The sequence below is a fragment of the Chiloscyllium plagiosum genome, chromosome 4 (genome assembly GCF_004010195.1).
Source record: "Chiloscyllium plagiosum isolate BGI_BamShark_2017 chromosome 4, ASM401019v2, whole genome shotgun sequence".
NCBI lineage: Eukaryota > Metazoa > Chordata > Chondrichthyes > Orectolobiformes > Hemiscylliidae > Chiloscyllium > Chiloscyllium plagiosum.
Genome location: NC_057713.1, coordinates 51,610,164 through 51,624,768, shown reverse-complemented (window position 1 = coordinate 51,624,768; position 14,605 = coordinate 51,610,164). Strand labels below are relative to the sequence as shown.

General features: G+C 38.0%; 1 protein-coding gene across 2 annotated transcripts in view; it reads left to right on the top strand.

Moving 5' to 3' along the window:
• The window catches only part of smchd1 (structural maintenance of chromosomes flexible hinge domain containing 1), a 129,671-nt gene that overhangs the window by 69,095 nt on the left and 45,971 nt on the right, over positions 1 to 14,605 (top strand). For both annotated transcript variants that reach the window (XM_043688218.1, XM_043688217.1), the window contains exons 29-32: positions 956 to 1,123; positions 3,592 to 3,717; positions 4,549 to 4,628; positions 11,547 to 11,704. In XM_043688218.1, the coding sequence (XP_043544153.1) occupies positions 956 to 1,123; positions 3,592 to 3,717; positions 4,549 to 4,628; positions 11,547 to 11,704 (532 nt within the window). The remainder of the gene's footprint in view (positions 1 to 955; positions 1,124 to 3,591; positions 3,718 to 4,548; positions 4,629 to 11,546; positions 11,705 to 14,605) is intronic.

Sequence of the window (14,605 nt, the reverse complement as noted above, 5' to 3'; positions counted from 1 at the left end):
CATTATCCTCCTCACTGTTCAGTACATTTTTAAGTTTTCTGTCAGTTGAAATCTTTGAAATTATTCTCTTTATACCTAAGTCCAGGACAATAATGTGCATCAAGAACAGCAGTTGTACTGCTGACTCCCTCTGAGGCACCATTGTATCCTTCCCTCCATTCTTAAAAACATGTCACCATCACACTCTCTGCTTTCTGTCTCTTGGCCCTGGTTTGCATGGACACTGCTGTTTTATTTCAGATTATTCTTCAATTTTGTCAACAAATCTATGTTGTTAAAATTATTTCATGGGTAGGGGAGTTGTAAGGAAGATGCCCACTGCCAATGTGAGCTGTGGTCTGAATTTACCTAGATTAGATTACCAAACCAAATTTCCTTTCCTAAAAGAAATGAGTGAACTAGGTGGGTTTTACAATAATTGATGTTTGAAGGTAACATTGTTGAAACTTGCCTAACTTAATTAGATTTAAAGTTCTCCAGCTGCCTTATCCCTAAGCATTAACTGGATTACAAGACCTCTGACATTATCACCATGTATTATTACCCCTCTGGGGCACTTTATCCAACAACTACATTTGATTCAAATAAAGCATGCTAGTTTTAGTTTTGATTTAAGGTTTGTACAGCTGATCATAATCCAGAGATGTGTTGGTTAGATGCATTAGTCAGGATAATAAAGAATAATAGTCTAATTTTAATATTTAAATCAACGCACATGTTTATCATTATCCATAATTAATAACTCATCAATGATGTGAACTGATTGTGTGCTCGGTTTCTTGACAAGCTTTTGAGAAAGCTCTAGTACCTTTACAAAGTTTGATTCTGATGGGTGTGCATAAAACTAGTTATAAATCATAAATTGAGAGTAGCAAAACTGGAAAAATAATCTTTAAAATGCAAGACTATGGAAATTAAAGATGCTATATGAATAAGTTTTTTCATGTCTTTGCAGGAAAATACTCAGAATATGGTTGTTCGGGGAATAAAGTTTGTACCTGGAGCCACTGGTCAGAAAGAACTTTGTTTTGCTTGGCGTGATTTTGTGGATTATGTAAGAATTCATCTAACTGCAGGACCCCCAACCCAAATTAGCATCCTTGAATGGGGAAATTCAGAAGAGGTAAGATTGAATAGTTAAATGACTTTAATTATCCTAAGTCTTTTTTGAGTGCGAGTAGCAGCTGAGTTTAAACGAACCCGGAAGGCTACAGCTAAGAAAGAGCGGGAGCAGCAGGGGGAAGTGACAACGACCAGAGGGGCAGGCGGAAGCTGTGGTAGCGCGAGCTTACCTGGGTCGGTTTTTTTCCTATAAAAGCGCGCAGGAGAGGAACCCGAGGCACTACAGAGATAGTGCCTCCCACCCTCCCTCCTCTAACCTAATAATAAGACCCATTGTGGTAAGTAGGTAAGTACTGCATTTTGCTTGTTCTATTCACAGTGAGGGGGACTGGGAGGAAGCAGCCAGTGCAGGGACCCCCTGCGGCCGTTCCCCTCAAGAACAAGTATATGGGGGGGAACGACTTACCAGGGGTAAGCAATGGGGTTCAGGCCTCTGGCACGGAGCCTGTCCCCGTTGCTCAGAAGGGAAGGGTGGAAAAGAGCAGAGCAATAGTTATTGGGGACTCGATAGTTTGGGGCACAGATAGGCAGTTCTGTGGGGGCGAGAGAGACTCATTATCCATTCATCAGTGTGATGTATTTGGATACCCAGAGAACTTTTAATAACCATATGAGAGGTAGTGTGCAAGGTTGGGGCTTAATGTGCTGGGAGAAAATGAGGACTGCAGATGCTGGAGATCAGAGCGGGAAATGTGTTGCTGGAAAAGCACAGCAGGTCAGGCAACATCCAAGGAGCAGGAGAATCGACGTTTCGGGCATGAGCCCTTCTTCAGGAGAAGGTTACCTGAAGGGCTCATGCCTGAAACGTCGATTCTCCTGCTCCTTGGATGCTTAATGTGCTGGCATGGATTGAGATTTGGTTAGCGTACAGAGTATAAGAATAAGTAGGCTTTCTTGGAGTAGTGTAACTAGATGAGTACCTGGGATTAGTGCTTGGGCCCTAGCTATTTCCTATATAAATACAGTATGTATATTTTATGTACATGTATCCATGATTTAGATGAGAAAATTAAATATAATAAAACTCTCTGATATAGTTAGGAGGAATTGAGAATGATGAGGAAGTACAGAGGCTTGAAGGTGATTCAGAGTAAGTGGCCAAATACAAGACAGATGCAGATGACATTGATAAGTGTGAAGGAAAAAAACAGAATGGTAGAACGCCTTTTAAATAATAGATTGAGAAATGTTGATGTACAGAGGGACCTGGGTATCCTTGTAACAAGAGTCATTGAAAGCAAGTGTGCAGGTGCAACAGGCAGTGAGCAGGGCAAATGGTATGCTGGCTTTCATTGTAAGGGGATTTGACTACAAGAGTAAGGAGTTTTGCTGCAGCTGTTCTGGGCTTTGGTGACACTTGAGTATTGTGTGGAGTTTTGGTCTTCTTGAGTAAGGATATGTATACTTGCTATACAGAGTTCAGTGAAAGTTCACCAAGCTGATGACTGGGATGTCAGGTTTGTGATAGGAGGTCAGGAAGAAACCATTTGGAACAGAGATGAAAAATTTCTTCACACAGGATGGTGGCCTTGCAAAATTCGTTATGACTTTTTCCAGTGACTGATGCTAGGTTACTTAGCCTGTAATTTTCTGCTTCCTGTTTCTTTCCTTCCTGGAGAAGCAGCATCACATTTGTGGTATTTTAATCTGCTGGCTTCTTAGCAAATCTGGTTCCAATCAAAATATCCACCGTAACTGCAACCACTTGTTTTAAGACCAAGGATGCAAGCTATCAGGTACAGAGTACTCTTCAGCCTTTCACCATTTTAGATTAGATTAGATTAGATTTTTTTTAGATTACTTAGTGTGGAAACAGGCCCTTCGGCCCAACAAGTCCACACCGACCTGCCGAAGCGCAACCCACCCATACCCCTACATTTACCCCTTTTTTTACCTAACACTTTGGGCAATTTAGCATAGCCAATTCACCTGACCTGCACATCTTTGAACTGTGGGAGGAAACCCACGCAGACACGGGGAGAATGTGCAAACTCCACACAGCCAGTCGCCTGAGTCGGGAATTGAACCCGGGTCTCTGGCGCTGTGAGGCAGCAGTGCTAGCCACCGTGCGGCCCCACTCCATACTTTTTCTTCAGTGATAATTGTTTAAGGTTCCTTCCTAGTTGTCTCTTGATTTTCTACTACTGATGGGATATTTTTATTGCCTTCTACTATAAAGATAGATTTAAAATATTTGTTTAGTCTTTTGCCAATAATGTATTTGTAGGTGTGTATTTAAGTTCCATACTTGGAAATGATCTCTGTGTGTATATTTGGATGGTTATATTTGGATGGTGAATCATTAATGTTTTTGGAAATTCAGCTGTGATTAACTGTGGTGTGGGTGATTAATATGACTATCAACTCAATTTAATGCAGAATTTAATCAAAAGTTCACATTTAGGAAAGAATACTGTACCTGTGTATTGAACTATATGTACCTTAACTGTGCACTTTTATTATTTTCAGTCCCTCTCGGTTGTCAATGGTAAGACCATTGATAAGCCTTTGGTTGTACAGCTTTGTGATGCTTGGGGAAATCCTTCTCCTGAGCCTATGATTAAAGTTGTTCTACTAAAAGAAAGTGGCCTAAAGGTAAGGAATTTATTAGTAGCACTTTGGCTTGAACATTTAGAATATATAATACTATGATTATGATGCTCACAGGAACGAAAATGTAATAGATTTCTCTGCGAGTACTGATTAAATATTGTTGCATGTTTCACAATGCATATGGATAGTACTAAAGTGTGAGGCCTCGTGATGTCCAAGAAATGTAGTCGTAATATTTGCTTGCGTACCTTTGGTTTCTTTTCTTAACCTAGATGTTTGCAAAGGGCCTTGGTGAATAAGTCCAGAATCAGAGCACCAAAACCTAATGGAAATGGAAATTAGCATAAATAAAAGTGCTCCTCAATAGTCTTGATTTATTTTTAAGCTTGTCTTCTGATTTATGAAGAAAGTAATATATAATTAAATTCTTGCAGAATTTTGAGTTGTCTATTCATTGTGTAATGTTGAAGAGCGAATGGTGGACCTTCTTGCTAACTTCACATTATAATCAAAGTGGATTCCCAAATTACTTTTTCTGCCAGATGTTTTTGAGAAATTATTTCTTCAATTAACTAAGCTAAATGCTAAAGTTTATTTGAAAGTAACAAATTATATATGTTGAAAGTCGAGTTATAGAAAATAATCTGAAGTTTCTTAGAGGGAGAGTACTGTTTCTTACTGTACTTTCATCATCCTTTTGGACATAATTCTGCAAAAACTGAACATCAGTTCTGAGGAGATCGAAAAATTAGTTCAGTTTTTTGAAGGTTGTCTTATAATTATAGAGTGTATTGTCCATAAGTCATGATGCTGCATATGGATATTAGCAGTTACTTGGATTTGAGTAATAAACTTAATTTTCTTTTCCTTCAGTTATCTCCAACCCCACAACTGCAGAAAACAGATGAAAATGGAAGGGCAAGTTTTGGTGTGTTTCAAATTTTTGCAGCAAGGTAGAGCTAAGTAAAATCTTTTTAACAGCTTGTATGTTTCCTATTGATGAGAAAGTGAGGACTGCAGATGCTGGAGATCAGAGCTGAAAATGTGTTGCTGGAAAAGCACAGCAGGTCAGGCGGCATCCAAGGAGCAGGAGAATCGACGTTTCGGGCATGAGCCCTTCTTCAGGGATGAGGAAAGTGTGTCCAGCAGGCTAAGATAAAAGGTAGGCCTGCTGGACACACTTTCGTCATTCCTGAAGAAGGGCTCATGCCCGAAATGTCGATTCTCCTGCTCCTTGGATGCTGCCTGACCTGCTGCGCTTTTCCAGCAATACATTTTCAGCTCTGTTTCCTATTGATCTCAATAACGCAGTAACCCTGTTGCTCCCATTATAATCATAATTGATCAGGCAAATTCTGAATTCCTATTTCCATCCTTACTTCCTTATCTTTTCCTAAATCTCTCTCTGTCTTTGGCAAAAATAGATCCTAAGAATTTGTCATTGAAATACACCTCCTGCTCCCTTGATGCATTCTGCCAATTTGCTGACTGCTGAGTTTCTGTTTCTCGCCCCAGCTGATGTCCTAACTATTCCCTCTCCTCATACTGCTCAACCTCCTTCAAATCATTGTCCTTTCTTCAAATGACCAAACCTTGACTGCTGTGTCACTGAGACGCTAGTCTATTTCCAGACTCCTTTTTCTCCCACACCCTTCACAACTTGCCAAATTGGTGCTGATCTTTCCTACAATTATACGTTTGAAACTGTTCTGTCAAGTTTCTGGCTCATCTATAGTGCTGCACATGTCGATATCAAAGCCACTAAATACCTTTGTCGTTATAGCCTATCCCTTCTCATCCTTCTTGACCTATTTGCAGCCTTTCTCCATTGACCACACCATCATCATCCAACGCATCATCTCTTTCCAACTAAGTGAAACTGCCCAGCATCATTCATTCTGAGAGAATCATCTGTTGGCTTCTCTCTTAGTCCTGCACTATAATCTCTGGGGTCTCCCAGGGATCTCCTTTACTACCTAGTGATATCATCTGAAAGTGTGTTAGGTTCCACATGAACTCTATGCATATCTGAGTTTATTGTGAAGTAACCATTATTGACACCTTATTGAATTACTTTTGTAAATCCAAATACACATCTATCCACCCTCTTTATTACATCTTGAAAGAGCTCTAATTTGTTAAATTCAATTTTCTTTCATAAACCACGTTAATTCTGCTTGACTTGTACTACGATTATCTTAAATGTCTTTCTGCTTCTCCTTACTGGTGGATTATAATCTTTGTCTGCAACTCTGGATCAACTGCATTCTGTCTGTAGCTGCAGCTTGTCTGGATTCTGCAGCATGTTTATTAGCACAGTCATTTTGGTCAAGGCTTTTGTCAGTTTCCCAGCATGCCGCCTCTATTGTCCATTTTCATAAATCCATATTTTGAGCGGCCCATCTGGTCACACTTTGTATAAATTAGTATGTTATATGTTATGGTTAAAACCTTTTAATAAGGGAATCAAGATTTAGATGAAGAGCGGTGAGGGGAGGCTCACATTAAGCAGAAACATTGGACTATCTGGTTTAAAGGTATTGTTCCAATCCCATGTAACCTATAAACTGTTCGGGGTGGAAGTCGAATATACCTAAAATGATGTACAACTGTTTCATATATACGCAAATCCCGTTACACTTTATTGTTGCATATCAACTTGCACCTACTAGCACCAATCTTCTCTATTTACTCCGTAGTTGTCCTGGTGGTATTTTTATCACTAAATCAGCTAACATCTCCAATTCTTACTGACTGTACCTAGTCCGTATAAATAATAGTGCATTTCTTTACCGAATTCTATTTCTGATCAAAATGCAAAGTTCTCTGCAGACCAGGAATCATGTTTGAAGTTGATCAGTAGTTTTTTAAAAAAAAACATTTTAAAACGTACTGTTGGGGTTGCTGCTCATCAGTAAGTTTTGTTCAAAAACAAGTGATCCTGAAGTACTTCATGCAATATATAAGGTCCTTTTATTGCTAATTGAGCATTTTCTTTTAAATGGTCTTGTCTGGATTATTTATAGTGCAGTTACATATGTTTTTAGCCTTCTGGATAGAGATAAAACATCAAGGAAGAACCGCTTTTCCCTGCACACTCCACTTCTGTCATAAAAATACAAGGAAGAGCAAGAGTCCTTTCGGACTAAATCACAACGTATCATGATCTTCTACCTTAGTTACATTGACCAATACTATTCAAAGAAATCTGCTGATCTGTCTTGACTATGCATGAGTGAGTAAGCATTCAATCTTTGGAAAAAAAATTCCAACGACTTAAAATGATGAATCCAATCATTCTTGTTTGATTCTCAAGAAATGAAGATATTTTTCTTCGTGTCAGCCCTAAATGGTTGATAGCTTATTTTGAAATATTTGCTTGTTCATATTTAAATTCCCCAATGAGGGGGATTATCCACAAATGTCTTCCTTAATTTTTTTTATTTGTCATTCTTTTAAATAGTAGGGAACACAAACTTGCAATCATTCTGTTCTCATGGCTGAACCCCTCATCCCAGGAGTTAATTTAGGAAATCTGAATTGCTCTTCTCAAAAATAAATGTATACCTGTATACAGACCAGAACTCGATAAAGTACTCCAGGTATTATCTCCCTAGTGCTGTTTTATTTACTGTTATAATTAAGTCCTTTTCGCAAAGGCTATCCCAACGATGACTTCCATTAATTACTTGTTGTACTTACTTGCTGACTTTCTATGATGCACAAGGATATCCAAGTCTCAAAGGTAGAAGACAGAGGGTGGTGGTGGAGGGTAGTTTTTCAGTATGGAGGCCTGTGACCAGTGGAGTGCCACAAGGAACGGTGCTGGGTCCTCTACTTTTTGTCATTTACATAAATGATTTGGATGCGAGCATAAGTGGTACAGTTAGTAAGTTTGCAGATGATACCAAAATTGGAGGTGTGGTGGACAGCAAAGAGGGACAGATTATAACAGGATATTGATCAGATGGGCCAATGGGCTGAGAAGTGGCAGATGGAGTTTAATTCCGATAAATGCGTGGTACTGCATTTTGGGAAAGCAAATCTTAGCAGGACTTATACACTTAATGGTAAGGCCCTAAGGAGTGTTGCTGAACAAAGGACCTTGGAGTGCAGGTTCATAGCTCCTTGAAAGTGGAGTCGCACAGAGATAGGATAGTGAAGGCGGCTTTTGGTATGCTTTCCTTTATTGGTCAGAGTATTGAGTACATGTTGCGGCTGTACAGGATATTGGTTAGGCCACTGTTAGAATATTGTGTGCAATTCTGGTCTCCTTCCTATCAGAAAGATGTTGTGAAATTTGAAAGAGTTCAGAAAAGATTTACAAGGATGTTGCCAGGGTTGGAGGATTTGAGCTATAGGGAGAGGCTGACCAGGCTGGGACTGTTTTCTCTGGAGCATCGGAGGCTGAGGGGTGACCTTATAGAGGTTTACAAAATTATGAGGGGCATAGATAGGGTAAATAGACACAGTCTTTTCCCTTGGGTTGGGGAGTCCAGAGCGAGAGGCATAGGTTTGGGGTGGGAGGGGAAAGATATTAAAAAGACCTAAGGGGCAACTTTTTCACACACAGGGTGGTATGGGTATGGAATGAGCTGCCAGAGGAAGTGGTGGAGGCTGGTACAATTACAACATTTATGAGGCATTTGGATGGGTGTATAAATAGGAGGGGTTTGGAGGGATATGGGCCGGGTTCTGGCAGGTGGGACTAGATTGGGTTGGAATATCTGGTCGGCATGGATGTTTTGGACCGTAGGGTCTATTTCCATGCTGTACATCTCTGACTCGACTCTAAGTCCATCTGTCAACATTTTCCAGTCTCTCATCTTAACACTGTACTTCAAAAGTTTGAGATTGGCTATAAAGCTTTTGGGTGTCCTGTGAAAGGTGCTATATAAATACAAGCAACCTTATTAAATTTTATTTTTCTATTTTCCTATCCAAGTTCACAATTTAGTTTTTATATTATATCCCACTTGCCATTTTTTTGACCACAGCTTCACAGCTGGTTATCAATCTCAGTTATTGCAACTTTGACAAGCTTGAATACATTACTCCCAATTTCCACATCTATGACGTTGATGTAAATTATAAAGAGCTGGAGCCCAAATATTGATCCTAAGATATGCATTGCCAATCTGAAAATGATCTGTCAGTTCCTGTTTTCTGTTGTCTATCTATTGATCAGTCCATCATAATCCCCAATTTCATGAACCCTAATTTTATATAATATTGTGTGACACCGCACGGAGTGCTTTTTCAAAAAACCTAAATAATACTCTGTCCATTGATTTCCTTCAGATTACACTTTTAGTTCAGTGCTTTTAAAAAAAAAGTTCAACAGATTTATGATCAGCCATTATGTTATTGAATGGCAGAACAAATTCAAGGGGCCAAATGACCTCCCTGCTTCTGTTCCTTTTACTTATGGTCTTATTTGCCCAGCATGATTTTTCCTTTCATAGATTATAATATGAATCCCATTTAATTACCCTGGAACCCTCTGTCTATTAATAGTAGGCAAAACATTAGAATCTGTCATGTTAAGAAAGCCTTTACCCTAGTTTCTCCTTCCCTCCTCCTTTGGTTAGCATGCCAGTTGCAGCAACTAGAGTACGTAGAAAAATTAAAACTGATGTGTCTATTATGTCTGTAGCCAGCCCTTTTTAAATCCTTGAGGTAATCCACCAGGTCCATGGGATTGGTCAGCTATTCATTTAATTAATTTCTCCATTACTTTTACTTGAATTTCTGTATGTGCTTACTGGACTCTTGGTTCCAAGAAGACAGTTACAAAGCAAACTTATATTATTTCCACAATTTCCTTATCTCCCCATATATTTTTCTTGAATTTGGCTGTAAGTGATCTGTTTATTTTTGTTAACCTTTTTTCATACCTGTAGAAGGATTTGCAATCTGTTATATATCTTTTGCCCTCATTCTGTAATCTTGGTTATCCTTACTCTCCAGAAGTTTCCTACTGTTTTTGACACCATGGTATTCATCTTTGTTTATTCAGACTGTCTTTAACTGTGGTATTGGTTGAACCACTTTTATTGGTTGCACGATTTCTTATTCCTTAAAGGATTTGTTAAATATTTGACAAGGCTTATCTACTGTGACATTTTAAAACAGTTTTAATTCTACTCCAGCTCTCTGCTCTCCTCACCTCAGCAATATTGTGCAATTTTTGTCTGTCGAAACATTTTCTTGGTCATTTAGGGGGATGTCTGTTGCTTCGTGTGATGGGTGGTGGCTGAACACTGCAGCAAAAGGTTTTGGTTTCTGCAGATAAAACTGTGGTTTCTGCAGATAAAACTGTAATTTCTGACTTAGCTAGATCCATGTCATTTGTGTTCACTCTTGCCTTGAGGTCCTTTTTACTGGAAAGTTATTGATAAACTCAGTCTCATTGAACAGTGCCATAGCCAAATATCCTTTCTGTGCAAGTAATTATGAATTTGATCTGAAAATACTGCCAGAATCTATTGCTATACTATTTCCTTATTCAATCTTCATGAATCTGTCTCTGATAATAGGTACGAGTATACTGAAAAATTGTTTAATTATTTTAAAACATTGTGTTAATGATGTTAACAGCCAAGTGGGTAATTCATTTTACAAAATTATAGTTCTTTAACTAGAACATTAAGCTCTATATATTAAGTGGAATAAAACACAGATGGGAGAAAACATGCATCTTCGTTTTGTGTGTGTATGCATTGTCAGCTCTGCCCAAAGGCAAGATCTCAAAGGGTGATCCTTTTTCATTTCTCTGTCCCTTCCAAGCTTAATTTTCTAATTTTGTTCCAATTTCAAGCCATTCAGCATCAACTTTCTTTCCCTCTTTCTTCTTTTTCCTTGATTTTTTTTTTTACTCATTGATTTCCTAAGATATGTAAATTTTGTTCATTCGCAGTCTAGATCACTTCATTTGTTATGTTTTTGTGCTCCTGATCCACTACATTTTCATCTGAATCCATATGACAAGCTATTATCAGGATTAGTTGGTCTCTTAATACAGCTCCTACATCGACACAAATTGAGACTTCACATCAAGCTGTTTACAAAGTGATTCTTAAATTGGTCTTTCAGTTGGCAACTGTCTCCTTTTGCATATATACAGCCATTTTCATGACTACCCAATTCTTATTTCTGTTGCATGTTCTATCTACACGTGTTATGCTTCTTGCATCTATTCATACTCATGTTCTGTTTAATACATCGTAGAAGGAAAATAAGTGTTGTTGGTAGTTTTGAGTTTTGCATCATTTTACAGCTCCCACAGTTTTTTGTTTCTAGTACAGATTTCTTAAGAATTCTCTGTTACAATCTACTCTGGATACACTTGTGTGTTTGTGGTATTTCCTATTTACTTACGTTTGTCAGTTGCATACGTATATGAGTTTACCCTTAAATGTGGAAAATTATGAAAGAATGTTTAAAAATCTTTTTTTATAATTGAGCATTTCAAAAGTGGAATTGCAGGTCTGGTTAGAAGGGGCCAATACAATGATATTGTAACTGTAAACTCTTTGAGGCTTGCAACAATATTCAGCGTACAGATAATTCTCTCTGGGTATTGTGGCTAGAATTTATAGAATGAGCATGCTTGTTAAACCATAAATTATGTAACACATTTCTTTTTAATCAAAGTTTTAGCTGTCAGTAAATGAAAGCAATGGCACAGGAGTCTTATGTTGCTGTTGTTCAAAATAGTTTGTTGAGTGACCTTATTTTGATTAAATTTTTGTATAATTTTTGCCTTTTGAAACCGCCGTTGACTTTTCAGATTGTACTCAGTTGACCTTAAGGTCTCAGTGATGTTTGTCACATGTTAAAAAGACTACACTGTACGTTTTGTATTTCAGGGGAGAATATACAATACAAGCTAAAGCTGTCGTTAATAAAAGTGCAGTTGATGGCCCGGTGATCAAACTAAATGTAGTACCAGACCCCGACAAACCAGTTAGCTTGCATGTAGACTACAACAAAAATGCAGCTTTTGTTGCTGGTGGATTTTTAACAGGTATGCATGACTTTTGTTTGCAATAGATATTGACAGACAAGTTTGGTGATTGGAGCATAGTTATTTGTTAGAATACTTTTGGAAAATCTTTCAGTGTTATATTTAGAATTAAATTTTCTTTTAATCTTTATTATACATTGACTTTGCATAAGTAATACCCAAGTATTTATCTAAATAATCTTCTAATTGCTGCTCAGTCAGTCAAAGCTTCCATAAGCAAAGTATTTATCTCTGTATATCAAGCAGTGTTTAGGTGTAGAATAGCAACTTAATGTTTTTAATCCACATTTCTTGTTTGAAGCTATTATCTTTCCAGCTGAGGGTGCAGTTCCAGCATACTCATATGTAACTGACCTTGCATCTTGAATATCTCAACTAACCTTGAATATTTTCTCTGAAATTAATTTTTGCACTATATAGTTTAGTTCATTTATCAACTTTCCAGCTATGTGTAGCATGACATATTTTATTGTACTCTACTGACTTGAAAACTGTCTTGACCTGGGTATCTTACTCTACCAATATATTCTATTTGCTTAAAGTATACAGTATAATGATGCTAAAACAGCTATTTTAATTGAGTATAAACGTGCATTAATGCTGACAATTTATGACACACAAGTTTTTCAATCATTCACAATAAAAACAATATCATCTCTCCTCTAAATCTAAGTTCCTGGAACAATCTTCAGCTCCATCCACTCTGTCCTGCATTAATGTGATAGTTTATCTGTTCCAGTATATAAATTATCAGAAACCATATGATCTTTTGAGAGTGTGCAATAGTAGGAGGTGACCATATTCTAAAGGTTAAGATATGGAAGCAGTTTCAGCAAAGGCTAGCCAATTGTGGTTTTATTTACACACATTCAACAGTCAACCTTGTGTAAGCGTAAAGCTGATCTTTCCTAACTTTTTGCCAAAAATATTTTATTTTTCAAGTATCGCATGTATGTCCCCTGACCTTTGGCCCAGTAATACTTACTTTTTTTTCTATGTCTCATGCTAGTTTGAATGGTTGGCGGGAGCAGTCCAGTGAGTCATTTTCACAATTGCTTTTTTCTCCTTTTAAATTGGCAGACATAAATAGCATGGGACTGCAGTTCCCTGCTGAATTCAGTACCATGGCCAGCAACCGCTGAGACAATGTCATCGGCAGTTTTCAAGAACTGGCATGGATTTCAACCACTAAAACATTACTCGTGTGTAAGTTAACCCCTTACTTTCTGACTAAAAATTTGGTCTCAATACTTACATTTTACACGAGTAAGTGCAGTACTTCAAACTCATCCAACTTCATGTATAAATGAATTTAAATGGTCCTTGTTGTAGTGCTGCTGTAATTGCCCCAACAAATACATCTTTCTCCCTCATTAAGGAATTATAATCACTCATACATCTTTAATTTGATTGGAACAGTTTTTTTTAATTTTTCTGCAATTATAGGAATATAAACTCATGCAATAGACAACAATTTTTGCCAACACATGAGGTAGAGTGGAAAGGAGCAGAAATGCATTTTCCAGTGAACTAAATTGCTCATATTATTACATATGAGTAATGCCACTGGGTTCTTTTACTGGAGTAAAATTTTTAGATAAAATTCAGTTCATTGCCCAGATGTTTCTTGCAGTACAAAAGCCCAATAATGCAGATGCTGAAAATCTGAAATAAGAACAAAAACTGCTGGATGTGTTCAGTTAGATCACCATCTGTAGAGATTGAAACACAGTCAGTGTCCTAGGTCAACGATGGAGGTTGATATGAAGTTGGAAGATTGGAAGGAAGATCTGGGGAAAAAAGTTGACATCTTGGAAATATTTGCCTGATGTTTAGTCGTGGTGCAGTAATGGTCCATATGCTGTAAGGAGGAAGTGTTGGAACACTTTTATTTACCCTCTGCTAGGTCATCAGTTTACCAGATGATAACAGTACTGCCCTAATTGGCAGGTTTGAGGACAACATATGCATTGCAGCACCACAGCTCAGGGAGACAGGCAAGAGTAAGAGAGAGCAGAGAAATTAAGGTGACTGGATTTTCGTAGTTTTCGATAAAATAAATCAACAAAAGGTCAAAGGATAAGGGAAGCAGTCCATGGGGAGGGTGAATCTTGGACATGGATGCAAGAGTCAGCAAGGGAAGGACTCCTGGCCAAAGGGATTGATGGGGGAGGGATGAGGGGGAGAGCAAAGGTAAGAGAAGAAATGCTCAGCACTGTACTGGGATTGATAAAAGAATGAAGCTGTGGCCCTTTTCTGAGAACAGATTGTTCAAGTTTGGAGATGGGAGCTTTGAAGGTTAATGAGAATAAATAGCAAGGCATGAGAACCAAAGAGTTAGTTTTCATTGCCTACAGTTCTTTCATTGTAATTTTATCGGAAATTGACTTCTCAACAAGAACTTTCCAGTGTTGAATCTAAAGTGTTAGATTAATCTTGTATAATCATTGAACTATATAACAGAAATGACTGAAAAACAAATTGTCTGCACCTTGCTATGAGGTGTTTTGAGTACATGACTTGCAAAGTAACTAGAAGGTCTTTTCATTAAGTTTTTTTACAACTTATGAAATTGATTTACAGTATAGTACACTATAGTATTCTAGTAACTATAGGCCGGTGAGTCTCACTTCTGTTGTGGGCAAAGTCTTAGAGAGAATTGTAAGGGATAGGATTTATGCACATCTGGATAGGAATAATGTGATCAAGGATAGTCAGCATGGTTTTGTGAAGGGCAAGTCGTGCCTCACAAACCTTATTGAATTCTTTGAAAAGGTGACGAAGGAGGTTGATGAGGGGAAAGCGGTAGATGTGGTATATATGGATTTTAGTAAGGCGTTTGATAAGGTTCCCCATGGTAGGCTACTGCAGAAAATACAGAGATATGGCATTGAGGGTGAG